The following is a 27283-nucleotide window of genomic DNA, read 5'->3' as shown; positions in this document are numbered from 1 at the left end:
CAGACACCTCAATGGAAACCAACCAACCAACCAGACTCAGTCCCTGCCTTGCGGAGCTTTCCCCCCTGCCTTCTTGACTCCCTTACCAATGGGACACCCCCTTTTTTCCAGATTAGGTAAAAAGAGGGCCCATATGGAATAGGATGGGAAAGGAGACAAAGGTGTGGACTTAATTTGTGACCTAGAATCTGAGATGGGGAAGACAGCAGAGTCAGGAAAAGGGAACAAATGGGGAAGAACGCGCGCTCTTCTCTGGGATGAGGAGGGAGATTATAGATGTCAGGGCAGCCAAAGTCCAGCCCCTCATTTTACAGATGAGGAAACTGAGGGGCAGGGAGGTCATAGTGCACCCTAGGCGGACCCCTGGTTAGGTGGCAACAGTGGGAATGAAACTGTGGCCCTGCAATGATACTACGCAACCTCCAGGGAGGCGCTTAATTTTCAAACCGGGCGCCTGGATGGCTTCGGGGAGTTAGGCCGGGCCGTTGCCACGGAAACGGGCTCCCCGCCCCCCGCGGGCCCAGGCGTGGCACTGCGCTCCCAATAAAGTTGTTGTTGAAGCGCCGCCCTACCACGTGAGCCGGCCCGGGGGCGGGGCCGGGGGCGGGGCCGATCTGAGAGAGACCCAGCGGGCGGCCGTGAGGAGGGGAGGCGGGCGCGGGCGCGAGCGCGAGCGCGGCGGCTGGCCATGATCGCGTCGTGCCTGTGTTGCCTGCTGTTGCCGGCCGCGCGCCTCTTCCGCGCCCTCTCAGGTACCGGCCCCGCGTCCTGACAGGCGGGTGCCAGGCCCGGGCCCATGTCGGCGGGGCCCCGCGGGGCCTGGGGCGGCGTGTGGCACGTCGGGCCTCACGACCACCTTTCCCCGGCCAAGGTGTGGGGAGGCGGCCCCCGGTGCCCGTCCCGGACCCCACGAGGCCCGTGCCTGGCCGACGACCCTCGCGGGCGCCTCTCTTACCCCCGCGCCTGTGGCCTGGTGGCGTTCGGCCACAGTTGACGTGGGAGGGGGCCGGCGAAGGGGCAGGAGCCGCCCTTCCCGGGCCCCGGGGGTGCACAGGTTTCAGGGGTCCGCGGAGTCACTGCCCTGGGGGGTCGGCGAGGGTTGGCAACTCGGGTCGAAGCGAAGCCCGAATTGTTGGGGGCGGGCGGTCTGTGGGCCGAAGACCTACCTGCACGTACCTGCCTTCCCCCGGGTTACCCCACACTCACCTTTCACAGCCGCCTCTCCGCTCTCCTGCCGAGTCTTAGGTTGAAAAACTGGTGCTCACAACCCAGAAACCATTTAAACCCCTGCTTTGAAGCAGTCTCCCGTGCGTTTAGAGATGCGGCGGGGTGGAGCCAAAGCCCAGTTGGTACCTTAGAGAAGAGAGTTATTCTTTCACTTTTTCATATTCTGCCTTCGCTGCTGTTCCTGAGGCTTTGAAATTCCCAAGGATCTTAGGAGACATCCTTTCTCATGGAACTCGCAGAATGTTCTCTGGCAATTTAGAGGGCGGGACAGACCAAGAGCTACTTTCTTAGAAATAAGCGGTCAACAGCATTCTGTGCTTTTCCTTTCTGGAACTTTACACAATGTGTGTGAGTGTGTGAATTCATTAATTTCTGTGTGTCTGCCGCTGGAATGCAAGCTTCAGGAGGGCAGGACCATGTCTGTTTTGCTCCCTGTATCTCCAGTGTTAGCACACTGCCCAGAATACAGTAGGAACTCGATTCAGGATGAGAAACGCCACGGAGGTAATTGTTTTCAGAGAATTAAAGCATATTCCTTTTTCCATGTTGCTGTCATTTCTGGAGTGCTTCCGATGTCCACCATGGTAGCCTTAGTGACATATACCAGTCTACAGTTTTCTAGGCCAGTAGTCAGAATTCAGAGATCTCAGAGGAGGGACCACCTCCCTCCCTCCCCTATTAAAGTACTGCCACTTTTTTTTTTTAACTTTGTGTATTTGGTTTTTACAGGAGATTTTCTTTCCCTTCCTCTCTTCCTCCCTCCCCTCCCTTCCTTCCTGCCTTCCTGCCTTCCCTCCTTCCTTCCTATAAAACAATTCTGTTGAAAAACCAACCACCACCACCACCACCACCAGAAATCTGCTAAATTTGAAAACAAGTAGCCTCACATGCGTAAACCAGGGAACCTCTGCCATCTGGTATGCAGAGGATGTTTCAAGGGACAGGGAATTAGCAAATCCCTGAGATTAAAGCCCGCACTGCAGTTGATGGGTTTAAAGCAGCGTTTCCCAATCTCAGCACTATTGACATTTGGGCCTGGGTAATTTGTTGTGGGGCCGTCCTTTGCACCGTAGGGTGTTCGGCAATATCCTTCTCCACTAACCTCTAGATGCCAGTAGCATCCCCACAGTTTTGACAACCACTGTGTTTCCAGATAATACCAAATGTCCCCTGAGGGCAAAATTACCCCTGGTTGAAAACCACTGGTTTAGAGTGAGGTAAGTCCACATAGACTATAAATAAGATAGTATCTTTTAACATTCAAACCATTTTGAAGCTTTTCTTGCCTTTTAAAAAATTGAGCTGATAAAATGAATCTCTGGTGATTGAGGGTGAGTGTGTCACTTGTCCTGTGCTGTAAATGAGTGATTTAGTGAGTGTGGGTGTTTGTTTGCACCAAAATACTGTGCTTGGAGTTTGGGGGCTCTAATTTTAGAGTTTTCCCACTTGCTTTCTTGCCTGTTGGCTGTCATTTGTGGCTGCTGTAGCAGAGAGATGACAGCTGTCTCTTGCTGTCACTTGTTGGCACCTTCCGATTTACAGCCTCTGGTGTGTTATGGAATGGGAAGACTGATAACGAAGTTTGTTAAGATTTATGAATAGGATATATAGCTTCGAGAAAATGAGCAAGGGCCTTTGCTAAGAAGCAAATTGCATAGATTTTGAGACACCCTTTTTGTCAACTTAAGGACTTTTTCTTTTGGAATGTATTTGTAGATTAGGGGATTTATAGAACTAGAAAGGCTTTTGGAGATTATGTAGTTCAAACTTCCCCTGTCCCCTCTTTACAGTCAAGAGTGGGTCCATCTCACTAGGGGCATTGTCCAAGGTTGCATGGTTTGTTAGTTTCAGTGCTAGGTCATAACTCACAGTTCTGATTCATGGTCAAGTGCTGGTTCAAATGTAATATGGCCCTTAGCAACAGAGAGTTGATGCTTAATAGGAGTCCCAATTTGTAGACAAAAGGGGGCAGTGGTTATATGTGGCCATGTCTGTCCTAGATTACGTGGGACGACCATTCTTTCATTCACACACTGAATACATATCAGATCCCTACCATACAAATTAGTTAATAGCACCTGGCACATAGTAAGCACTTTATGCTAATGACGATGGTGCTCCAGGCACTAAAATGGGCATGCTCCATGATGGCACAGCGATGAGCAAGGTGCATGTGATTCTTGCTTATATGGGACTTTCATTCTAGTTGGGAGAAGAGTATGGGTTCGGGGATGTTGTCATCTTATAACATGGTATTTTGGCTTGCTTCTTAGATGTTTTCTTCACATGTCGAAAAAATGCCCTCTTGGCGAAGAGCTCGTCCACCAAGGTAGAGGGTGACTTTGCCATGGCCCCTCGGGGGCCCGACCAGGAGGAGTGTGAGGGCCTGCTACAGCAGTGGCGAGAAGAAGGGTTGAGCCAGGTGCTCTCAACTTCGAGTGAGGGTCCCCTTGTAGATAAGGGACTAGCCCAGAGCAGCCTAGCGCTTCTGATGGATAATCCCGGAGAACAGGATGCTGCTTCAGAGGACAAGTGGTCCAGCAGGCAGCTGAGTGACCTGCGGGCAGCAGAGAACCTGGAGGAGCCTTTCCCCGAGGTGCTAGGAGAGGAGCCACTGCCAGAGGTCGAGGGCCCAATGTGGGCAGCTGTCCCCATGCAGACCGGCCCCCAGTATGCAGACTGTGCTGTCCTCCCAATGGGTGCCCTGGCTGCAGAGCAGTGGGAAGAGGACCCCGCAGTGGTGGCCTGGAGCATTGCACCTGAGCCTATGCCCCAGGAAGAGGCTCCCATCTGGCCTTTTGACGGCCTGGGGCAGTTGCAGCCTCCCCCAATGGAAATCCCATATCATGGTGAGTCTGACGACTGACTGAGCCTCGGCGGCAGCTTATCTCCAGTGTGAGCAGAGCCTATTGCTAAAGAGAAGATTCTCTGACAGGGAGCTCTGTTGCTACATTCTGTTCTTCTGAGAATCTTATAGTATTCTGTAAGGGGCCTTAGAGATTGTCTCATCCAGCCCCGTGGTCTTTCAGATGAAATAGCATGGTGCAGAGAGGTAGCAGGACATGCCTGAAGTCATATAGCTAGGTAGAGTCAGAACTGAAAGCACATCCTTGTTCTGATTCTCCATGATATTGTTTCTAGTAGTGGTGGAGAGGTCTCAGGGCCTCCACACTCTGCCTCAACCAGAATTTAATCTTCTGGTTTATCTATGGTATATATTTGGCTTCCATTAAAATTTGAAGAATGAATTCTGTGGCTCAAATAGGTTTGGAATTCACTTTGCAGCTCCATGCTCTAGGGGAGATGGGGACATGTGGTTTATAGCCCCACAGGCTTTTTAGAGTTTTAAGGTTAGGAAACACGATGGATTACTGAGATTACTCTAGAAATATCTTTAACCTCAGGTGACTATGAAGCACCTTGATCTGCGATTCTCCAGAGACCCATAGATTTATCAAAAGTGAGAAATTGTCAGCTTAGATTTGTTGAACAGGTACTAGGTTCCAGGTACTGTGCTAGGTACAGTGGTGAACAGGCCAAGATTGTCTCTGGCATTATGGAGCTTATTATCTAGTCTGAAAATGTCCTAAGAGTGCCGCTCAAAGAGCCATAGAGAGGGATGGGTGGTAGGGAAGATGAGAAAAGGAACTTCGGGTACAGTCTCTCTGAGTCAGGGGTGGAGATGGCGGTGCCTGAGGATAACACGTACTTGTTGTGGACCTCTTCTTCCCAACCCCTTGCAGAAATCTTATGGCGAGAATGGGAGGATTTCTCTACTCAGCCAGATGCTCAGGGCCTGGAGGCGGGGGATGGCCCTCAGTTCCAGTTCACTCTGATGTCCTATAACATCCTGGCCCAGGACCTGATGCAGCAGAGCTCAGAGCTCTACCTGCATTGCCACCCGGACATCCTCAATTGGAACTATCGCTTTGCGAATCTCATGCAGGAATTCCAGCACTGGGACCCCGATGTGAGTGAGGAGGGGAAGAAGTGCCCTCTTGTATTTGCTTTGAACCCCATAGTTGTTTATAGGATTGGAGTTCTACCTAGGGCTGGAGCTTTCCTGCCTGAAGTGAGTGAGTTTTTGGCAGGTGCTGAGAAGACTGTAGGTACACACTTTCCAGCACCTTTATGCAGGGAGGGAGACTTGAGGGATTCAAGAAGCGGGAAAATCCAGTGCATGCATTTGGTCTACTCAGCTTAACTCTAGGCCTGACCTTGCTGGTGCTGGTTATCTGGGAAGATTGGCCCTGTGGGGAGTTTCAGTGTGACCCTGCCTGAGACAAGCAGCAACTTCCCACCTGGCCTCAGTGCCTGCTTCTAGGGTGGGAGTCACTTTCCAGCGCTCTTGGTACTCTGGAGTGAGTCGTTTCCTTGTCAATTTCCCAGATCCTGTGTCTCCAGGAAGTCCAGGAAGATCATTACTGGGAGCAGCTGGAGCCTTCCCTGCGAATGATGGGTAATGCAGCTCCCTGGCTTATTCTTCGGTTCCTCCAGCCCCTGTCTGCTTTCTCCTGAAGGCACCATCTTTTTCTTTTGCTTTAGTAAATCCTCAGTCTCACCTGTGCACTAGCTCCTCCTCTGTATGAATGAGAAAAAAAGAGTTCTGCAATTTTTATTTATTTATTTATTTATTTTTAAATATTTTATTTATTTATTCGATAGAGATAGAGACAGCCAGCGAGAGAGGGAACACAAGCAGGGGGAGTGGAAGAGGAAGAAGCAGGCTCATAGTGGAGGAGCCTGATGTGGGGCTCGATCCCACAACGCTGGGATCACGCCCTGAGCCAAAGGCAGACGCCCAACCGTTGTGCCACGCAGGTGCCCCGAGTTCTGTAATTTTAAAGTGGTTCTGACATTCACTGCCATTTAGCCTTGAAGTAACCCACCCTGTGAGGCTGAGTTATTGTCATCCCCATTTTTACAATGAGGAGACTGAGGTTCTGAAAATATGTGTGACTTGCTCAAGGTCACCCAAGCTACAAAGCTAGTAAGCTGTGGAGCTGGGACTCTAATTTGTCTGACTTTAGAATCCATGCTTCTCCTATCCGGTTACATTGCTTCATACCCTTCTGTCCTACTTCCGCTTTGGCCACTCAGTCATCTGGTTATATCTGTAAGGGATCCTCTGCAGAACCAAGGAGTTGGCAAGGCAGGAACCCCTTACTGAGCAGCAGGAGCAGTGCCATAGGCGCACACGCCCCGGCTACTGCCACTGGTTGGAGGGATTCAGGCTTCGAGGACTCTGACCCATCTCCTTGGCCTGGTGTTCCTTGCAGGTTTTACCTGTTTCTACAAGAGGAGGACTGGGTGTAAGACAGATGGCTGTGCTGTCTGCTACAAGCCCACGAGATTCCGTCTACTCTGTGCCAGACCTGTGGAGTACTTCCGGCCTGGCTTGGAGCTCCTCAATCGGGACAATGTGGGCTTAGTGTTGCTGCTGCAGCCACTAGTCCCAGAAGGCCTGGGGCAAGTCTCGGTGGCTCCCCTCTGTGTGGCAAATACACATGTCCTATACAACCCACGCCGGGGTGATGTCAAGCTGGCCCAGATGGCCATTCTCTTGGCCGAAGTGGACAAAGTAGCCAGGTTGTCTGATGGCAGCCATTGCCCCATCATCTTGTGTGGGGACCTGAATTCTGTTCCTGATTCACCTCTCTACAACTTCATCAGGGACGGAGAGCTCCAGTACCATGGGATGCCAGCCTGGAAGGTGAAATGGGAGAGGCCAGTGCGGGGGTGGGAATATGGCCAAGAGAGAGATTCAGGTATTGGCAACTAGGGCTGCTTCTGTGGCAGGGACCTCAGTTACACCTTTTCTGGCTCCCTCCAGCTTTTTCTTGTTCTGTTGAATAGTTTGTACTCAAGCCTGGAAGTTAGAAATTCCTGGGTGCCTTTGGCATCTTGGAATCCTTTCAGTTTTTATCATTAATTTTTAGTTTGTAAATAATATAGGAGTACATTCTTGCAAGAATTCAAACATTGTAAAATAAGACTAAACCCCCTTTATTACCTACATTCCTTACCTTTCCCTTTAAAGTGAAGTAGTAACTGTTTGAAGTTTGGTGGTGGTCTTCCAGAATATTCTGTATGCATTTACAGTGATATCTATGTTCCTATGATACTGTAATTATCATTTACATTTATTAGGCACTTATTGGGTTCCAGGTGCTGTTTTAAGCACTTCACATGTATTAACTCACTCAACTTTCATAGTTTCTATCATTGCTTCCATTTTTTAAGTGAGGAAACTAAGGCGTAGAGAAGTTTGGCAGTTTGCTGGTTCTGGGCTATACAGGTAGCTAGTGGTGGAGCCAGGATCCCATGCCCTCCAGTACTGTGTTGTGATTGCTTCTGATGGCTGATATATGATCTACTGTGTGTGTGTTCATAAACATATTAATGTTTGTTTCATTCTGTAGCTTGGTTTTTTCACTCAACAGTGTATATATGGATCTATCTCATTCCTTTTAACCACTGAATGTTGATAGCATAGATATCTCATAGTTTTATCCCATTTAGCCCTGCCTATGGACATTCAGCTTGTGCTGATTTCTTTATATGTCACTTAATCTCCCTGTTCCTCTGTTTGGCCACTGCTATCCAACTTACTGCTTAGCTTTTGGCAAGGCACAGTGGAGAAAGGACACAAAATGGCTGAATTATTGTTGAGCACTTTGGGCTTTTATTTTAACGAGGTTTCTCAAGTGCCAGCAATATCCTGGTTCCCATGTGTGCAGAGAAAGGTCTTATCCTGCCAGAAAGCTGCTATAATCAAGGAGCTCAGAGAATGGGAAAAAGAATTTACTAAGTGCTTACCATGTGACCAGTGCCATTAGGCATGGTGATTAAGAGCCAAATAGTCCTGAGTTCCAATCCCTGCTCTGCTACCTTGTGCAAGTTACTTAACTTTCTTAAGCCCCCTGCGCCTCATCTATACACTAGGGATACAATGGGACCCACTTCAGAGGGGTTTTTTGGTTGTTGTTTGGCAGATCAAATATAAGAATGCATGGTAAATTGTTTTCCCAGTTCCTGCTTCAAAGAAAGCAGTCAGCCATTAGTTGTTATTATCAAGATTCTTAATTGTATGTGGTATTGTTATCCCATTTTATAGTAGAGGATATTGAACCCTAGAGAGTTAACTAACTTGCCCAAAGTTACACAGCTAGAAAGTGGCCATTAAATTTTAGGTCTGTCTTACTTGAGATGGCATGTTGAAAATTTATGTCATTCAAGGGCAGAGAGATTGTATCTATCATTATGCTCTCCCCAACACATAGCTAGTGTCTTGCACATAGCTGGCATTCAAATATTTGTTGTTGTTAGATGAAATAAAGGGAACTTTGCTACACACGGTGGAGATATGCAGATGACTGATGGTACCCAATGTTTCCCTACGACATTCTGTCCATTCCTAGGCTGCTCGTTGACTTTGACCAAGGATGGTGATGTAGATACGGTAAAGTTCTTTGTTGCATTTCCCATTTGCTTTGACCCTGTGGTTTCCTCATGATGGACTCAAGATGCTAGACCTTGATCCAGAAGATCTAAAGATCAGGATAAACCTCTTCCCACTGCAGATTAAAGCCCCTGAAAGTTGCTATTCCCTCTGGAGACTCATGTAGATTTTTCTGAGGTGAAATTTAGGGGACTATATGTTCATACAGTTCTATTCTCTTTGACTCACATACCTCATTCTCTTAGCCCTTGTTTCTGCTTCGTGGACATTTCAGTGCTTCTAGTTTAAAAAAAATGGTTTTAATTAGCTCCTTATTTTTAACCTTTCCCTGAGACTGACGTGTTTTGCTTATAATATGTATACAGTATGTGATTGTGTGCGTGTGTGTCTGTATGTCCCAAATCATGAGCTGTTTTCTTTTTCCGTCTTGGTATCCTCATTCCCCCTGCTCTTTCCTTCTAGGTGTCTGGACAGGAAGACTTCTCTCACCAGCTTTACCAGAGGAAGCTGCAGGCCCCACTTTGGCCCAGCTCCCTGGGCATCACTGACTGCTGTCAGTATTTTACCTCCTGTCACCTCAAGAGAGCAGGTGAGCCTGTGCCACATTCTTGGTTGGCTGTGCCTCTGTGCCCATTTTGAGAGAAAGCTGGTATTTCAGTGACAAGAGAAAATGTAATTTCCTTTCTCTTAGCAAGTTCCTTTGTCTTTCCCACTGTCCTCGTGACCTCCCAGTGAAATGGACAACTTTAAATCCTATCTGTTGGAAAATCAGCTTGTGCTTCAGAGCCAGGCTTCCTCTGTGCCCCTACACTGGAAGCTTCTCAGTATTAAGGCGGTTTCAGCATGTGGCTTCTCTTCCTTTCGCTCACTGTATGGCTTTTCCTGGTTTGCAGAGAGAGTAAAGTATAGCCGAGACTTCCTGCTGCGATTCCGTTTCTGTGACATCGCCTGTAAGCGACCAGTAGGACTGGTTCTTATGGAAGGAGTGACAGATACGAAGCCAGGTAATGGAAACTGAGCTTGTTTTCTTAATCTTCTTTCCTCTTCACCCCTGATATTTGTCAGTTACGTGGTTTTTTAGTCTTTTTGTAGGTATAATTCTTAAGGTCAGCTTCTGGTAATGAGCATGCTTAGAAGGAAGGTCAGTGGAGTTCTATGGCCATATGCATGCATAGATGTGCAGCACAGTAAGAACATGGACCAGGAATCAAGAGACTTGAGTTCCAATCATCTCTGAGACCTTGAATGAGGCATGTAACCTTTTTAGGCTTAAGTTGCTAATAACCAACGTGTGTACAGTGTATAGGGAAGATACACATGACAAGGTTTGAAAATCATAAGGTGACAGTAGTCCTGCTTGTGATAAAAAGTTACTCCTACTGAGAACTCCTAGATCAAACATGGCAGAGTGTACTTGACATTCTCCCCTTCTTGTCTCTGAAACCGTTCCAAAGCAATAAGTAGAATGGAAAAAAGCAATGCAAACTCCATCTTTGAGAAATCTAGGAGATCTGAATGTGTCTGAAACCATGAATTACAGCATAGGTAGATGGCTGCAGGAAGCTCTGGAGACGTATGGAAGGACTTACCTGGGGACTATATTGATCTCAACAAAGAACTAGCACAGTGCATTTCTCCAAGGTGAGGAGTGTATCTTAATGCACAAAATTAAAATCCCTTGTTTTGTCAGCAAGAATAGGATGCACAGGTTGTGACAGGAGATTGTCTGAACCTGTTTTGGTCTTAATAGGCACTGGAGAAAAGCCTGATCAAGGAATCAAGCCCCATTTGCATTAAGCAGTCTGTACGAGTGGCAGGAGGGGCGATGAGACACTTACAGAGCTGCATTTTGCTTTTGCCTTGGGAGAAGTAAAGATTAAAAGGACTCATATATAACCCTGTGTCATCAAGCATATTCCTGTTACTTGGAATGCATACCCAGTTCTTCCCTTAGAGAAGCTGTACAAGATAGCTTGTACAGAAAAACCTCAGCTAATTCAAAGCCAGGCTGCTTAAAAGGAACCAGCCTGCGAGCTGTGCGAGAATACCGGAGGAAAGAAAGCAGAAAGAACAGAAAAAACAAATGGCAGATAAAGAATGCTTACCTCAAAGATAAAATTATTTTCATGAAGCATATGAAAAATTATGATTATTTTCCCATGAATAAAAAAACTGAAGCAATTGCCTTTATAAAATAAGTTCAGGCACTTTGCAGGACACCAGAAGATGAAATGGAAGCTGCAGAGCTGGGAAAGAATAAAAAATTTAAAAATCACATGAAATGAAGACAAAATTGGGCTCAGCATAAGAAGGAATAGGAATAGATACTGCTGAAAACAGGCCAAGAGACAGAAGCCATGAAAGAAAAAGCAAAGTCAAAAGGAGGTAAAAGGATAAAAGGGATTAGAGAGAAATGATAGTAGTGGAAGATAAGGAAACTCTCAACATACACATAATTGGAGTTCACAAAGAAGAAAACCAATATAACGGCACAAAAGAAATACGTAAAGGTATTATTCAAGGAAGATTTTCCCAAAATTAAAAGATTTGAGTCTTCAAATTGAGAGAATGTACTATGTTTCAGTAAAAAATGACATAGGAGAATCAACAGTAAGACATTTTACTGAAGTTACTAGAAGCCAGAGACAAAAGAATCCTTTGGGCAGTTGAACCAAAAAGATTGGGCTGCTCTGAAGGGTAAAAATAACTAGGTTGGCTTCAGACTTCTTAGTTTTCATTCAACTCTAGAAGACAGGAGAACAAGGCTTCAAGGAAACAAGGTATGATTCAAGAATTTCATACTCAACCAAAAACTTTTCTTGACCAAACTGCTAGAACAATCTAAAACAACCAAGAAATGACTGGAAAAGCTATATTAGAAGGACTGGTGATAAGCAATGAATTTATTTTTTCTTGTACGAATTTGATTTGAATTGGCATTTTGCACAAAGCAATGAACATTTCAGTGGCTCTGTTTTTTTTTTTTTTTTAAAGATTTTATTTATTTATTCGACAGAGATAGAGACAGCCAGCGAGAGAGGGAACACAAGCAGGGGAGTGGGAGAGGAAGAAGCAGGCTCACAGTGGAGGAGCCTGATGTGGGGCTCGAACCCATAACGCTGGGATCACGCCCTGAGCTGAAGGCAGATGCTTAACCGCTGTGCCACCCAGGCGCCCCTGTTTTTTTTTTTTTAATTTAATTGCAAAGCTAAATCTATTATATAGCTGTAGCAATAGCAATAATGATAATGATGGCCCCCGTGCATGAAGCAGCTAGCATGCTCCAGGAACTGAGAGGACTGCTGGTATTAAGTGGGCTCAGGCAGAGAAGCAGTGGCTCAGTATTTTATAATTATGAAATCCTAAAGTTAAAGCAGTAGTAGGACCCCACATTTCATGTTAAGAATACATTATTAAAAACCAAAAAAAAAAAAAAAACCAGTATTGTATTTGAAACATAAAACAAGCATTTCAATTTAATAACAAAATTAAACTTTAAAACAAATACTGACAGTCACTTTGTAAGTAGAATCATCATGTAGGGGGAAAATATCCACTTCACTAACAGTGCAAAATAATAGCAGTATTTTCAAAATTGAGGTTAAATTTGGGTAAACATACGCATCCACCATAAGTGTAGTTACCCTCTATCACCCTACAAAGTTGTTACAATATTAACTCTGTTCCCTATGTTGTACTTTTCATCCCTATGATTTACTTACTCTATAACTGGAATTTTGTACCTCTACACCTGCTTTGCCTCTCCCTCACCCCCGCCCCTATGTCACTCACTAGTTTGTTCTCTGTGTTTATGAGTCTATTTCTATTTTGTTCTTGTTTGTTTTGGTTTTGAGATTCCACATGAAAGTGAAATCATATGGTATTTCTCTCTCTCTAAGTTATTTCACTCATAATGCCCTCTAGGTCCACCCATGTTGTCACAAATGGCAAGATTTCATTCTTTTTATGGCTGAATAATATTCCATATTTGTGTATGTGTATGTACACTGTATGTTCTTTATCCATTTATCTGTTGATGAACACCTGGGTTGCTTCTATATCTTGGCTATTGTAAATGAGGCTGCAGTAAACATGGGTGCATGTATCTTTTTGAATTAGTTTTTTTTTTTTTAAGATTTTATTTATTTATTTGACAGAGAGAGACAGCCAGCGAGAGAGGGAACACAGGCAGGGGGAGTGGGAGAGGAAGAAGCAGGCTCCCAGCAGAGCAGGGAGCCCAATGCAGGGCTCAATCCCAGGACTCCGGGGTCACGCCCTGAGCCAAAGGCAGACGCTTAATGACTGAGCCACCCAGGCGCCCCTTGAATTAGTATTTTTGTTTTCTGTGGGTAAACACCCAGAAGTGGAGTTATTAGGTCATATGGTATTTCTGTTTTTTTGAGGACCTTCCATACTGTTTTCCATAGTGACCAGTTTATATTCCCACCAACAGTGCACAAGGGTTCCCTTTGCTCCACATTCTTACCAACACTTGTTCTTCTTGTCTTTTTGATACTAGTCATTCTTACTGGTATGAAGTGATATCTCATTGTGGCTTTGATTTGCGTTTCCCTGATTATGAGTGATATTGAGCATCTTTTCATGTTTTTGTTGACTATCTGTATGTCTTCTTGGAAAAATGTTTATCTCATGAATGTCTTTTAAAGACTCCAAATCTAAAAATCTACCACCATTTTTAGACCATGAGTAGAAAGACTTAAGTGCAACAAGGAGATCCATAATATGTGATATTTTTTCTAGAGGATGTGTTTAGATGTGCTAACAAATAATATTTCCAGTCTAATACTAGAGTCATGCAACCACTGATACACATCAGAACTTGCTGACTTGACTGTGGCCCTGATTTTACTAGGTAGCATGTGAGTTGCAAAAGGAGCTGCAGTGCTAGGTGGTGATGGTCTAACCTTCCCACAGGCTGACCTTGCACAACACCGGAGAATTCTGCATTGTCCAAGTTGTGTAATAAAAACATTGTAATTCTCACTCTCCCCAACTCCCTTTGTGGGGAAATAATTCATGAGAAGGGAATCTAAATTTTAAGTCCCCTTCTTGTAAACATTGTCCATTACTAATGATTTCTTCTTTCCAGTAAGATCTTAAAGACACTGGAAGGGGGTTACTGATTTTCTTTCTCATGACCACTTGCCCATTTCCATTGAACTCTGGACCTTCAGGTCTTTTAACAAATAACAACAAACCATGTGCCCAATACAGTGCAATATAGAAAAAGCAATTGCTAATAAATGATTTTTGTAACCACTATTTACAGACTGACCAGATGGTCACAGACCAAAAGCTGTCTGATCAGTTTTCTAGCCGGGAAGTTCTGAATCCAACTTCTCCACTGTCCCATGCCTGGACACAATTTATCCTCTTCCCAAGTACTTGCAGAAGAACTTACTTGTTTGACTGCTCCCAGTGCTGACTGGGTCAGGAAGACACTGCAGCTTCTGTAGAGGCAGCTGTGGCCCATGTGCTCATCTGGCCAGGTGGGGCACCCGAAGGCCTCTAGTCCTCTGTGACTGCCAGACAGCGCTGTTTGTACACAGGGCTGCGTGGACAGAACCTGGCATTGAGGGAAACCATTTTTAGTATCCTGGTGCTCACTGAGATTTTTCTGGTGTATTGTAATGGTAGAAGATACAACTCAAAATGAAGATATTAGCATTGTAAATATTTAAGCTCCAAATAACATTACATCAACAATCATGAAGTGAAAGCGCAGGCTTAACAAGGAACAGTAGTCAGAAAATAACTAATGGTAAAGGGTTTTAATTCGCCTGTCTTAGCCCACAACAGATCAAGTAGAAAAAAGATAACTAAGAATATGGAAGACTTCAGTAACATGTTGAATATGGTAAATCTGATTGATGCATATCAAACTCTGAATCTTGAAGGCAGAGCAAAGACATCTTTTTAAATATTCATAGGAAATTCTTAAGAATTAGACCACCAAAAAAACCTCAATAAATCTCAAACAGTCGAAGTCATACAGTCTTTCTCTGATCACACATGCAGTACAAATAGAAATTAGAAACAAAAAAGAAAACATTATCACCTGGATATTTAGAAAATTTCTAACAACTTTTTTTTTTTTTAAGATTTTATTTATTTATTTGACAGAGAGACAGCCAGCGAGAGAGGGAACACAAGCAGGGGGGAGCGGGAGAGGAAGAAGCAGGCTCCCAGCAGAGGAGCCCGATGTGGGACTCAATCCCAGAACTCCGGGATCACGTCCTGAGCCAAAGGCAGATGGTTAACAACTGAGCCACTCAGGCGCCCCTCAAACAACTTTTGAGTCAAAGGTGAAATTTAAGCTAAAATTGCAGAATATCTAGAAAATAATAATAATGAAAGTACCATATATTTGTGGGATATAGCTAAAACAGTGTTCAGTGAGGGGCGCCTGGGTGGCGCAGTCGTTAGGCGTCTGCCTTTGGCTCAGGGTGTGATCCCGGTGCTCCGGGATCGAGTCCCACATTGGGCTCCTCCGCTGGGAGCCCGCTTCTTCCTCTCCCACTCCCCTGCTGTGTTCCCTCTCTCACTGGCTGTCTCTCTGTCAAATAAATAAATAAAATCTTTAAAAAAANCAAAATAAATAAATAAAATCTAAAAAAAACAAAACAAAACACAGTGTTCAGTGAAAAGTTCACAGAATTGTATAGAGTATTTAGAATCACAGAATTACATTAGTAAATAAGAAGAGATAAAAGTAAGTAAATTACATGTTCAGCTTAGGAAGTTAGAAAAAAAGAACAAGTAAGCTGAAAGAAAACAGAAGATACAAATGGGAATAATTTAGAAAACAGAAAAACAGTGAAACTAATAAATTTTAGGAGTTTGTTGTTTGGGCAAAAAAGCAGCTGTCAATTAGGTAGGCCCATTAACTAACCTATTGCAAAGGTCAGGGAAGGAACAAGCGAAAGTATCCAGATGCAGAATAATTAGTAGGATTATAAGGGGGTTCCTGGCCCAGCTAAGTGCAAAAGAAATTAAAAACTTAGATGGCATATATTAATTATAGAAAACGTATTTTAGTAAAGTTGGTTACAGAGGAGAGAGAGAATCTAAGTAGGGAAGAAATACATAAAGTTATCAGAGATGTAGTCCCACAAAAACACCAGGCTCAGATTGATTGGAGAATGTCATCAAACCTTTAAAGAACTTGTAATTTCATTATTACTATTTAAATTATTACAGTGCACAGAGGAAGAAAGGAGCTGGTTATTTTTATGCAACAAGTATTTCGACACCGATATCTGACATCAATTATACAGAAAAAACTATCGATGCTAAAATTCTCCACTTAGGAATACTGATGCAAAAAAAATTTAAATAGAAGATCAGGAAACAATCTAGCAGCACATTGAAAGAGCAGTATACCATGACCAAATGTAGTATATCAGAAATACAAAGCTTGTTTGATATTGGGAAATTATAACTTAACATACTAATATATATGAAATCTGTTAAAATACATGAAGTGCATCCTATAGATGTCCAAGAGACTGTTAAAATTCAACCTCTATTCTAGATTCTTTTTAAAAGACCCCACTTAAATCAAGGAAAAACTGGATACAGGCATACCTTGTTTTATTATGCTTCACTTTATTGTGCTTTGCAGACATTGTGTTTTTTACAAATTGAAGATTTGTGGCATCCTTGCATTGAGCAAGTCTATTAGTGCAATTTTTCACACACCATTTGTTCACTTTGTATCTGTCACATTTTGATTATTCTCACGATATTTCAAACTTTTTCATTATATTTGTTATGGTGATCAGCGATCTTTGATATTACTATTGGAATTGTTTTGGAGGGCCATGAACCACACCCATATAAGACGGCAAACTTAATCGGTAAATATTTTCTGTGTTCTGACTGCTCTACCAACCAGCCATTCCCCTGTCTTTCTCTCTCCCTCCCCTTAGGCGTCCCTGTTCCCTGGGACAAAACAATATTTGAAGTTAGGCCAAGTAGTAACCCTACAACGGCCTCTAAGTGTTCAAATGAAAGGAAGAGTCGCATATCTCCCACAAAATCAAAAGTTAGAAATGATTAAGCTTAGTGAGCAAGGCATGGCAAAAGCTGAGACAGGCAACAGCTAGGCTTCTTGCCCCAAACAGCCAAGCTGTGAACGCAAAGGAAAAGTTCTTGAAAGACAGGAAAAGTGCTACTCCAGTGATCACATGAGTGGTAAGAAAGCAAAACAGCTTTACTGATGATATGGAGAAACTTCTAGTGGTCTGGATGGAAGATCAGCCTAGGCATAACATTTCCTGAAGCCAAAGTCTAGTTCAGAGCAAGGCCCTAATTCTCCTTAATTCTGTGAAGGCTGAGAGGTGAGGGAAGTGCAGAAGAAAAGTCTGAAGCTAGCAGGGGTTGGTTTGTAATGTTTAAGGGAAGACGCCATCTCCATAGCATCAAAGTACAAGATGAAGTAGCAAGTTCTCCAGAAGATCCAGCTAAAATAATTAATGAAGGTGGCTACACTTAATGGATTTTCAATGTAGACGAACAGTTGTCTATTGGAAGAAGATGCCATCTGGGACTTTCATAGCTAGAGAGAAGTCAGTGCCTGGCTTCAAAGCTTCAAAGGATAGGCTGACTCTCTTGTTAGGGGCTTTCACAACTTAAAGTCGAAGCCAGTGCTCGTTCACCATTCCAAAAATCCTAGGGCCCTTAAGAATTATGCTAAATCTATGCTGCCTGTGCTGTCTAAATGGAACAGCAAAGCCTGGATGAGAGCACATCTTTTTACAACATGATGTACTAAATATTTTAAGCCCACTGTTGAAAACTACTGCCCAGAAAAAAAGATTTCTTTCAAAATATTATTGTTCATTGGCAATGCATCTGGTCACGCAAGACTCTGAGGGACATGTACAACAAGATTAACATTGTTTTCATGCCTATTAACGTAGTATTCATTGTGAAGCCCATGGATCAAGGAATGATTTTGACTTTCAAGTTTTATTATTGAAGAAATACAGTCTGTAAGGCTATAGCTCCTGCAGATAGTGATTTCTCTGATGGATCTAGGAAGAGTAAATTGAAACCTTCCGGAAAGGATTCCTTGTTCCAGATGCCACTAAGAACATTTGTGACTCCTGAGAAGAGGTCAAAATACCAACATTAATAATTAACAAGAGTTTGGAAGAAGTTTGATTCCAGCCCTCAGGGATGACTGTGAGGGCTTCAAGACTTCAGTGGAGGACGTAACTGCAGATGTGGTGGAAACAGGAAGAGAACTAGAATGAGAAGTGGAGCCTGGAGATAGGACTAATTGCTGCAATCTCAGGATAAAACTTTGGAGAGGGACAAGCCGACTCCCTGTGGGGATCCCAGGACCCTGAGATCATGACCTGAGCCAAAACTAAGAGTTGGATGCTTAACTGAGCCACCCAGGTGCCCCCAAAATATTTAGAATATGACAAAAACTTTGTTGATAAGGCAGTGGCAGGGTGTGAGAGGATTGATGCCAATGCAGAAAGAAGTTCTCGAGGCAAAATCTCAGTGTCGCATGGTACAGAGAAATCGTTTATAACCACCACCCTCATTAGTCAGCAGCCACCCACATTGAGGCCAGAGCCTCCACCAGCAAAAAGGTTATGACTTGCTGAAAGTTCAGGTGATGGTTAGCATTTTTTAGCAACAGAGTATTTTTAAATTAAGGTATGTACGTTGTTTTTTTAGTGTAATGCAATGCTATTACACACTTGAAAGACTACAGTATGGTATAAACATAACTTTTATATGCACTGGGAAATCAAAAAAATTAAGTTGACCAGCTTTATTGGGGTATTTACTTTATTGCTGTGGTCTGGAACTGAAGCCACCATATCTTTGAGTTTTGCTGGTAACCCCTTACACCATTAAAATGATCTTGGTCAGTGGGAGTACATGGTGGCAACAGTGTACCACAGAGGTGAGGAGTAGGAGGAGGGGAGTGGAGCCACTGCAGGCCTGCAGATTAGAAACCAAGACCAAACCACATTTATCTCAGCTCCACAAATCAGCATCTGGCTTAACAAGGACACTGTAGTAACATTCCTGTCAAAGTCAGGAATAAGACAAGGATGACCACTCTTATTATTCAGCCATATTCAAAGATGCCAGCCAACAGATTTAGAAACAGAAATGTAGGTAAGAAAACAGAAGTAACAAAATGGAGAGGAGGGGTTAATTACTTGCTGCTCATATTGTTAGCTAACTGGTGATCCAAGAGAATCAACTAACAACTATTACAAGCATTAAGATAATTCTGGAAATAGCAGGTACAATATGAATATACAGAAATACAATAGTATTCATATATAAAAATAAGGACATTTTTGTTAAAAGATAATAATGAAAAAAAAAGACCCTATTTATAATACCAACAAAAAGAAAAAAATCAACAGGGAAAATGTAAAGTATATAAAGGAATATTCCATTTAATCTGAATTATTAAATTCGTTGGCATGAAGTTCTCCATAACATGTACTTACCCTTTTTTTAAGAAACAGCTTTATTGTGATGAAATTCATATACCATAAAATCCACCCATTTAGTGTATAAACCTGGGGCTTTTATTCTGTTCAGAATTGTGTATACATCACCACAATCTAATTGTAGAACGTTTTCATCCTTCCCAAAAGGAACCCTGTATCTATTAGCAGTCATTGTCCATTCATCCCTCCCTTGTGAAACATTAATTGAACATGACAATACAGGTTTCTGGACACTCAGTTCTATTCCATTCACTATATGTCTATCCTTATGCCAGTACCACAGTGTCTTGATTATTTTAGCTTTGTATAAGTTTGAAATAGAGAAGTATTCATCCTATAACTTTGTGGGGTTTCAAGATTATTTTGTTTATTCTGAGTCTCTTTCATTTCTATATGAATTTTAGGATCAGCATGTCAATTTCTGCAAAGAAGCTAGTTGGGATTTTGATAGGGATCTAGAAATCTGTAGATCAGTTTGGGAGGTATTGCCATCAATACTGTTATGGTCAATGAACATGAATGTCTTTCCATTTAGATTTTTAATTTCTTTCCATATTTTGTAGTTTCCAGTGTGTAAGTCTTACACTTTTGTGAAATTTATTATCATTTTATTCATTTTGATGATACTGTAAATGGAAATGTTTTCTTAATTTCATTTTTGGATTTTTACTGCTAGCGTATAGAAATGCAATTTTTGTAAATTGATCTTTTGTATATTGCAGCCCTGAGAACTCATTTATTCTAATAGTTTTTTAGTAGTTTTCTTAGGATTTCTGTATAAAAGATCATGACATCTTGCAAACAGAAACAGGATTACTTCTTCCATTCTAATCTGGATGCCTTTTATTTCTTCTTCTTCCATGATTGCCCTGGCTAGGCCTCTCTAAAGTTGAGTGGTGAGAGTGGACATCCTTGTTTTGTTCCTGATCTTAGGGGTAGAGCTTTTAAGTGTGTTGTGAGTTAAGTGTGATGTGAGCCCTGGGGTTTTTGTGGATTCCCTTTATCTGGTTGGGGAAGTTCTCTTCTGGGTCTAATTTTTTATGTTGCTTTTTCTCCCCCCGTAAAGCAGTGTTGAATTTTGTCAAATGGTTTTCTCTGTGTGTTCAGATGATCATGTGGGTTTTATCCTTCAGTATTCTGTTAATATAATGTATTACGTTAATCGATTTTCAGATGTTAAACCGACCTTACATTCCTAGGATAAATTGTACTTGGTCATAGTATAGAATCATTTTTATATTTTGCTAGATTTGGTTTGCTAATACATTGTTCTTTTGGTGTTCCGAGACTTAATTTTCAACATAGGGAAGTGGGGGGAGGTTACACTCAACTCAATTCTGACACCATCTATCCAGAGATAGCACCAGATTCCACAGGTGAAATAAAGGCTCAGTCCTGTAAGACTGCCCCCACTCCCCAACTTCAGACATCAGTCATAAGCCCAGCCTGTGCTTCTAACAACCCCCTCCTTGCACTTTAGATAGCAGTCATAAGTCCAGGTTGTTAACTACTTTCTGACCAACTGGCTTTTATAAATCAGAGGTTCCCATGACCCCTCTCCTTCCTTGGGTTTAATTAATTTGCTATAATGGTCCACAAAACTCAGAGAAACATTTTTCTCACTAGATTACCCGTTTATTATAAAAGGATAAAACTCAGGAACAAGCCAGATGGAAGAGACTCATAGAGCAAGGTATTTGGGAATCTTCCTTGCCCTCTCTAGGCATGCCATTCTCCCCAGATCTCTACCTATTCACCAGCCCAGAAGCTCTCTGAAAGCTTTATTACGCAGGCGGGATTGATTTAATCATTGGCCATTGGGGATTCAAGCTCCAGCCCCACTCCCCTCCCAGGAGCTTTAGGGAGTTGTGACAGAAAATTCAAATCCTGTAGTAACAGGTTGGTTCTTCTGCCCCCATCTTTAGGTGCTTTCCAAAAGTCACCTCATAATATAACAAAAGACACCTTTATCACTCTCATCTCTTAGGAAATTCTACGGGTTTGGGGAACTATGAGTCAGGAGCTGTGGACAAGACCAAATATATATTTCTTATAAATTATGATATGATAGTCATTGAGGAATTTTGCATGTACAAGCACAGAGGATATTGTCCTGTAATTTTCTTCATGATGTTTTTATCTAATTTTGACTAACACCTTGCAGCATGAGTTGGGAAGTGTCCCATCTTAATTTTTGGAAGTGTATATGAAATATTTGTATTACTTCTTCTTTAAATGTTTGGCAGAATTCACCAGTGAAGCCATCTAGTCCTGGGCTTTTCTTTGTGGGAACATTTTAAATTACTAATTCAATTTCTTTACTTGCTTATAGGCTATTCAGTTTGTTTATTTTTTCTTGAATCAGTTTACATAGTTTGTGTCTTTTTAGAAATGTGTCCACTTCATCTAAATCATCAAATTTGTTGGTATACAGTTGTTTATATTATTCTCATAATTCGAAAATTTCTGTAGGGTTGGTAGTGGTGGCCCTTCTTTCATTCTTTGTTTTAGTAACTGGAGTGGTTTTTTTTTTTTCTTGTTCAGTATAGCTAAGGGTTTGTCAATTTTGTTGATCCTTGTTACCCTGTTGTCTTAGTCAGTTTGGGCTATTGTAACAAAATATCACAGCCTAGATGGTTTATAAACAACAGAAATTTTTTTTCTCACAGTCCCGGAGCTGGAAGTCTAAGATCAGGGTGGCAGAATGGTCCGGTTCTGGTGAGGGCCCTCTTCTGGGTTGCTGAGTGCTAACTTCTTGTGTCCTCATGTAGTGGAAAGAGGGTGAGGGAGCTCTATGGGATCCAAACCTTTTATAAGTGTGTTAATGGAATGTGCAAGGGCTCCACCCACATGACCTAATTACCTCCCAAAGGCCCACCTCCAAATACCATTTCACTGGGGGGTGGGATTTCAACATACTTTGGGGAGACACAAACATTCAGTCCATAACACTTATTAATGTCAGTAGGATCTGTAATAATATCCCCTTTCTTTCCTGATACCAGAAATGTATATCTTTTTTCTTCATGTATGTGTGTGTACTTACTTATGTGTATTTAAGAATGTATACATAGTGTGCATACGTATGTATATGCACACTATGTACACACACAGCAGATGGTATGCGATAGAAAATCTTTGAAGGAATATACCGGGGATTTGGTAACATTGGTTGCCTCTGGAGAGGGAAACTGAGTGGCAGGAGCCCCAGAGTGTGAGGGATTATTTCACTGATATTTTTCTCTACATTTTGATTTTTGTACCATGTAATTCTATTACCTAAAGAATAAATTTAAATAAATTTATTTCTGAAGAATAAATTTAAATAAATTATTTGAAAAGGTGCTGAGTCAAGGAAGAAATGTCTGTGTTCAAGGTCCCTAACTGCCTTCCTACAACTCTTCCATTGTTTTCTTTGTCCCTTCACCTCTTCTCTTTTCCTTTCCTCTTTTGGAGCAATCTGGTCAAGGATCTGAGAGGGATTCCAGGGTACAAGGTTCTGACCCTGCTTCACTATTTGGGAATAATACAACCCTTTCTCTCTGGTCTTCTACAGAGCGACCTGCTGGCTGGGCCCAGTCTGTCCTTGAGGAAGACACTTTGGAGCCTGAGCTTGTCTTCCCCAGGTGATCTTCCTTCCGGTTCCCTGCGGCTTGCTTTCCAGCCCCCATCTGGGTGAATGAGAGAGATTCTCATTGGCTTTCCTGAGGCTGATTTGGGGGGCGCTTTTTGCTAAGGTCTCTCTTCTCCTAATACGTGCTAAGCTTTTGGGAGGGCTGGTGTGCAGAGGCCAGAGGTGACCCACCTAGGTTCTTGCAGATGAAGAGCCCATGCACTTGTCCTCAGGGAGTAAGGCTTCACAGAAGAACTTGCCAACCCCTGGACAGGTTATTAGGTATACTTCACCAGGTAATAAAAGGAGAGTGGGGGTGGGGTGAGGAAGGACAGGGGGACTACATATAAATGTGTCTGTTTCTAGGCTAATTTTAGCTAAGACCATCCGCCTCTTAATAGCATGGGAAGGAATTTGAGGAGATGGAGTTATCTGAGATAGTCCCTTAAAAAACTATAAAACCCATAGAGGAAGTGACTTTGAGAAAAGTTCAATAATGCTTGTTGACTGACCTCTTCCCCTTCATCCCTACAGGACTGTAGGCACCATCCAGCACTGCCTTCACCTGACTTCAGTATATACTCATTTCCTGCCCCAGCATGGCCGCCCGGAGGTCACCACAATGCCCTTGGGTCTTGGAACGACAGTGGATTACATCTTCTTCTCAGCTGAGTCCTGTGAGAATGGGAACAGAACTGGTAAGCCTGGTGGATCCTGGGTTCATAGAAGGCACTTAGAAGGCACTCAGAAGTCCCTGAGAACAGCTGATGGTAGGTCAGGCATTTGGTCATATGGCTTGGGCTGCTGTGACCAGACTCGCAAAAGAGCAGATTTCATACCTACCTGGTACTGGTCATCCTCATCATAATTCCCTTAGTCCACTTGCCTGCCTTCTCTCTTTATCTTTGCAGCATTAGAGAGAGGTGGGCAGAAGCAGCCCTCCCTCTATTTAAGAGGTAGAAATAGAGCACCAGGAGGTAAGTGGATTTTGAACGTGGCAGCCATTTAGTGAGGGATTTGGTTAGGTTAGAGACCCTATTTCTTGTTTCTTCACCCTCTGCAGGCGATCACAGTGTGGTAGCCTGCCAGCTGTGTGCCTCTTTTATTCAAAGCATGTCTTTTAAAATGTTTGAATTGATTTCCTATGTTTAAAAATCAGATTTTATGTAGAAAATCTGGATTTCCAGCTTTTCTTGGAAAATCTGAAGTTTTTGTAAATGCTGGGCCTGGGTACACATTCTCCGGTTGCCACAGTCTCCCTGAATCCACCCTGCTTCATTCATTGATATATCACAGAAAGTGAGGCCTCCGCCAGAGGCAGCAGGGGAAGGTGAGGGAGGGCGGGGTAGCCAAGGGGATGCAGCCTCCATAAAGTATAGCTCCCACAGGCCCCAGCGACCCCATGCAGTCGCTGTGGCTACTTTCCTCACTGGCTTCTGCTTTGTGCCCCAGATTGCAGGCTGTATCAAGATGGGACTCTCAAGCTTCTGGGCCGTCTCTCCCTCCTCTCTGAAGAGATTCTCTGGGCTGCCAACGGCTTACCCAACCCCTTCTGCTCTTCAGACCACCTCTGCCTGCTGGCCAGCTTTGGGATGGAAGTCACCGCCCCATGATGGGGGTCCTAGGGGAAGAGAGTTTCTCTTCCAGAAGAGCTCACTGGATCAGAGACCGTGGAAATACCCCATGCTTCTGGAAACTTAGATCCAAAAAACTTATGTCCCCTCTCCTCCCCTCCCCCATTTCCCTTTTCCCATGGTTAGATTTTCTCCAGGCCTGTCCACGTTCTCTGCCTGTGGTCCCTGCCCCACCCCAACCTCTTCCTATCCTGTGCCACATACTCAGTGGCCCTGGGAGAGGCAGAAGGGGGGGTTCCCCTTTCTTTCCATGTATCCAGTGCTCCCCCTTAATTTTTAATTACCAGGGTTGTGGGAGCTATTGATCTCATTGGTTATTTGCTTTCGGGCCGTTTCTTGATGGTATCTTCTAACCCAATCTTCTTTCTGCTTTCATGACCTCTGGGCCCAACCCTCTTGCCAGGCACACACATGTGAGGTGTGTAGCATGCATGTGTCCTCTCAGGGTGGGACTGCTCTGTACGGCCATGCCTGCCTCTGACCAGCCCACTTTCCACATGGGGCTGTCGGCCTCATGACAGGTCGAGAGCATGACCTGGTAGCTGTGTGTTGCCAGGCAGCAGCAGGGCCATGGGCCCTTCTCCCCTTTTATCCTCTGTGTCTCATGAGGCGTTCCTCATGCCACCAGGGCATACCCCTCATCTGGCCTCTGGGAATGAATGGGTCTCATAGCCTGGAACAGCAGATTCATGTATGCACTACCTGCCCCAGCAGCCTCTGAGCCTCCGACCCAGAGCTTCCACAGCCCTGGCACGCTTCCTCTAGGGCTCGTCCCTGTGTGGGGTCAGTGGACTGGAATAAGAATTTGAGGTTTAAAAGAACAAGAAAGAACCTTCAGGAAACTCTTGTCTTCCTGGACTCTGCCCCCTGCAGAACCGGGGCAAGTGTGGGAGTCCTGATAGGGGGAAGAGCAGGCAGGCTGTGCGGCCACTTCAGCTGGGACCCAAGACCTCAAGGGACTTGTTCTCTTTCCTCTGCACACCTCAGAAGCTGTTTTCTGTTCCTTTCCTCCCACCACTTTTTACCTTGCTGCCTCGCCCATTCCTGTCCATTTTCTCCTTAAAAAGCCTGATACTCAGCTCCGGCCAAACCCTCTCTGCAGAAGGTGGCCTCAGGCAAAATCTGCACAAGAACTCGAGGTGGTGGTGCTGTAGGGTTTGTTCTGCCTGGCAGCGCCTCAGCTGCTCCTTGCCAGTGCTTCTCCTCCTAGAACTGGGCTACCCTGGCCCATTCGGGAGGCCCCTCGCCCACATGTATCACCTGCATGCCTTAATCTTTCATAGCTGGGGTGCAGCCTGGGTGTTCCTGGGCCAGCAGCTCCTCACACCTCCCTTAACTCAGAGTTGCTGCGGGTCCTTACAAATTAGCGTTGCTGCTGCCCTGCTCGGCCTCCAGAATGGGACTGAAGGGAATGGCGGAGAGGCTGGAATTAAGGACAGTAACCAGAGGTTCTCTCCCTCGTTTTTTGAAAGCCAAAGACCCAGCCTGAATTTTGCTGCTGTGTTCATCGTTATAAGCTTTCCGTGCCCAGGTACTGGGGAATTTATCTGTGTGTGTATATTTTTGAACACTGTATCCTGGGTATTGGGCACATGCCTGTCTGAGCCCCAGGCCCACCTGTCCACACCCCACCCATCGTTCATTGTGTTTGTCTCTCCCCGGGCACCTCCTGAGATGGTCTCAAGTCAGTGCCCTATTGGTTTTCAGGACTATGGCCCATCACTGTTCTCTTCTGCCAGGAAATGCAGTTTAAAACGGCTCAAGATGGCAGAGGGCAGGAGTTTTATAGATGACCTTTTCCTTGTTTTCTTATTTCTGTTTTGGAAATGAAATGGGGGTTTTAAGTGGTCATTTAAGCTCTTTTCCAAATAAAGGTTTACTATTTCCCCCCACTGTTGATCATTTTGTTAGGATCCTGAGGGCATGAGAGAGGAGGCCTGGAGAGTGAGGTGGGCGAGAGGAAGGCCAGATCCTGAGCTGGGCTCTCAAGTCCTAAAGCTTGACCTGAGAAAGGTGTAATCGCCTGTGATAATTGACACGTATCCCTGCTGCTCTGAGGCCTTCGAGGAACAGGGCCTGAAGAAGCCTCCTCCCTTGCCCTTTGTTGGGGTCCAGCTCTCCTCTCCCTCCTAGCCAAGCTAGAGAACAGCTCTTTCACCTGCTTTCATTCCCATTCCGTCAGCTGCACCTGTACCTGCCCCTGGTCCACAGTGCATTTCAGGAGGGTCTGTATGGAGTGTGGGGTGAGAAGCGCTTTCCCGGTCAAAGCCATGGCAGGTGCGTGAGGCATATGTGCGAGTGACCGTTGTCTCTTGCTCCGTGCCTAGTTCTTTTTTTTTTTTTTTTTTNTTATTTATTTATTCGACAGAGATAGAGACAGCCAGCGAGAGAGGGAACACAAGCAGGGGGAGTGGGAGAGGAAGAAGCAGGCTCATAGTAGAGGAGCCTGATGTGGGGCTCGATCCCACAACGCCAGGATCACGCCCTGAGCCGAAGGCAGACGCTTAACCGCTGTGCCACCCAGGCGCCCCTCCGTGCCTAGTTCTGGTCATCTCTTTTGCATGTTGGAGTCAGAGCTGGCCTGTCAGCCATCTGTTGCTGGAAAGGGTTCCCTCCTGGGCCTCATCCTGCTGGTACTTTCATCTTCCTCCAGCCTCCTCCTGCAGCAGTCCATGAAGCCCACATGCCCGTGGGAAGCCCTGGTGTGGCTTCCTGCCTCACCTGAATAGCATCACAGACCCCACACCTCTGAATCAGCCTCTGAGAATCTGAATTATTTAAAGGTACCTGGTGCTTCCGTTGAACCGCCTGGGTTGGGATTCAGCTGACAGAA

At 44.2% G+C, this 27283-nt stretch overlaps 2 protein-coding genes across 2 annotated transcripts in view; one reads left to right on the top strand and one right to left on the bottom strand.

Moving 5' to 3' along the window:
• The window catches only part of LRRC74A (leucine rich repeat containing 74A), a 40277-nt gene extending 38987 nt beyond the window's left edge, over nucleotides 1-1290 (bottom strand). The window contains exon 1 of the mRNA XM_034643043.1: nucleotides 1207-1290. The gene's annotated coding sequence lies outside the window, so the exon portion shown is untranslated. The remainder of the gene's footprint in view (nucleotides 1-1206) is intronic.
• On the top strand, nucleotides 614-26342 carry ANGEL1 (angel homolog 1). The gene is made up of 10 exons (XM_034642715.1): nucleotides 614-752; nucleotides 3501-4076; nucleotides 4971-5197; nucleotides 5617-5686; nucleotides 6507-6940; nucleotides 9152-9278; nucleotides 9583-9693; nucleotides 22760-22829; nucleotides 23351-23514; nucleotides 24269-26342. Exons 1-10 carry the CDS (start codon nucleotides 689-691, stop codon nucleotides 24427-24429), a joined length of 2004 nt encoding a protein of 667 aa, XP_034498606.1. The 5' UTR covers nucleotides 614-688; the 3' UTR covers nucleotides 24430-26342.
• The last annotated feature ends 941 nt before the right edge of the window (nucleotides 26343-27283 follow it).

Source organism: Ailuropoda melanoleuca, chromosome 14 (genome assembly GCF_002007445.2).
Source record: "Ailuropoda melanoleuca isolate Jingjing chromosome 14, ASM200744v2, whole genome shotgun sequence".
NCBI lineage: Eukaryota > Metazoa > Chordata > Mammalia > Carnivora > Ursidae > Ailuropoda > Ailuropoda melanoleuca.
Note: the sequence above shows the minus strand (reverse complement) of the source record. Positions and strands in the feature narration are given on the sequence as shown.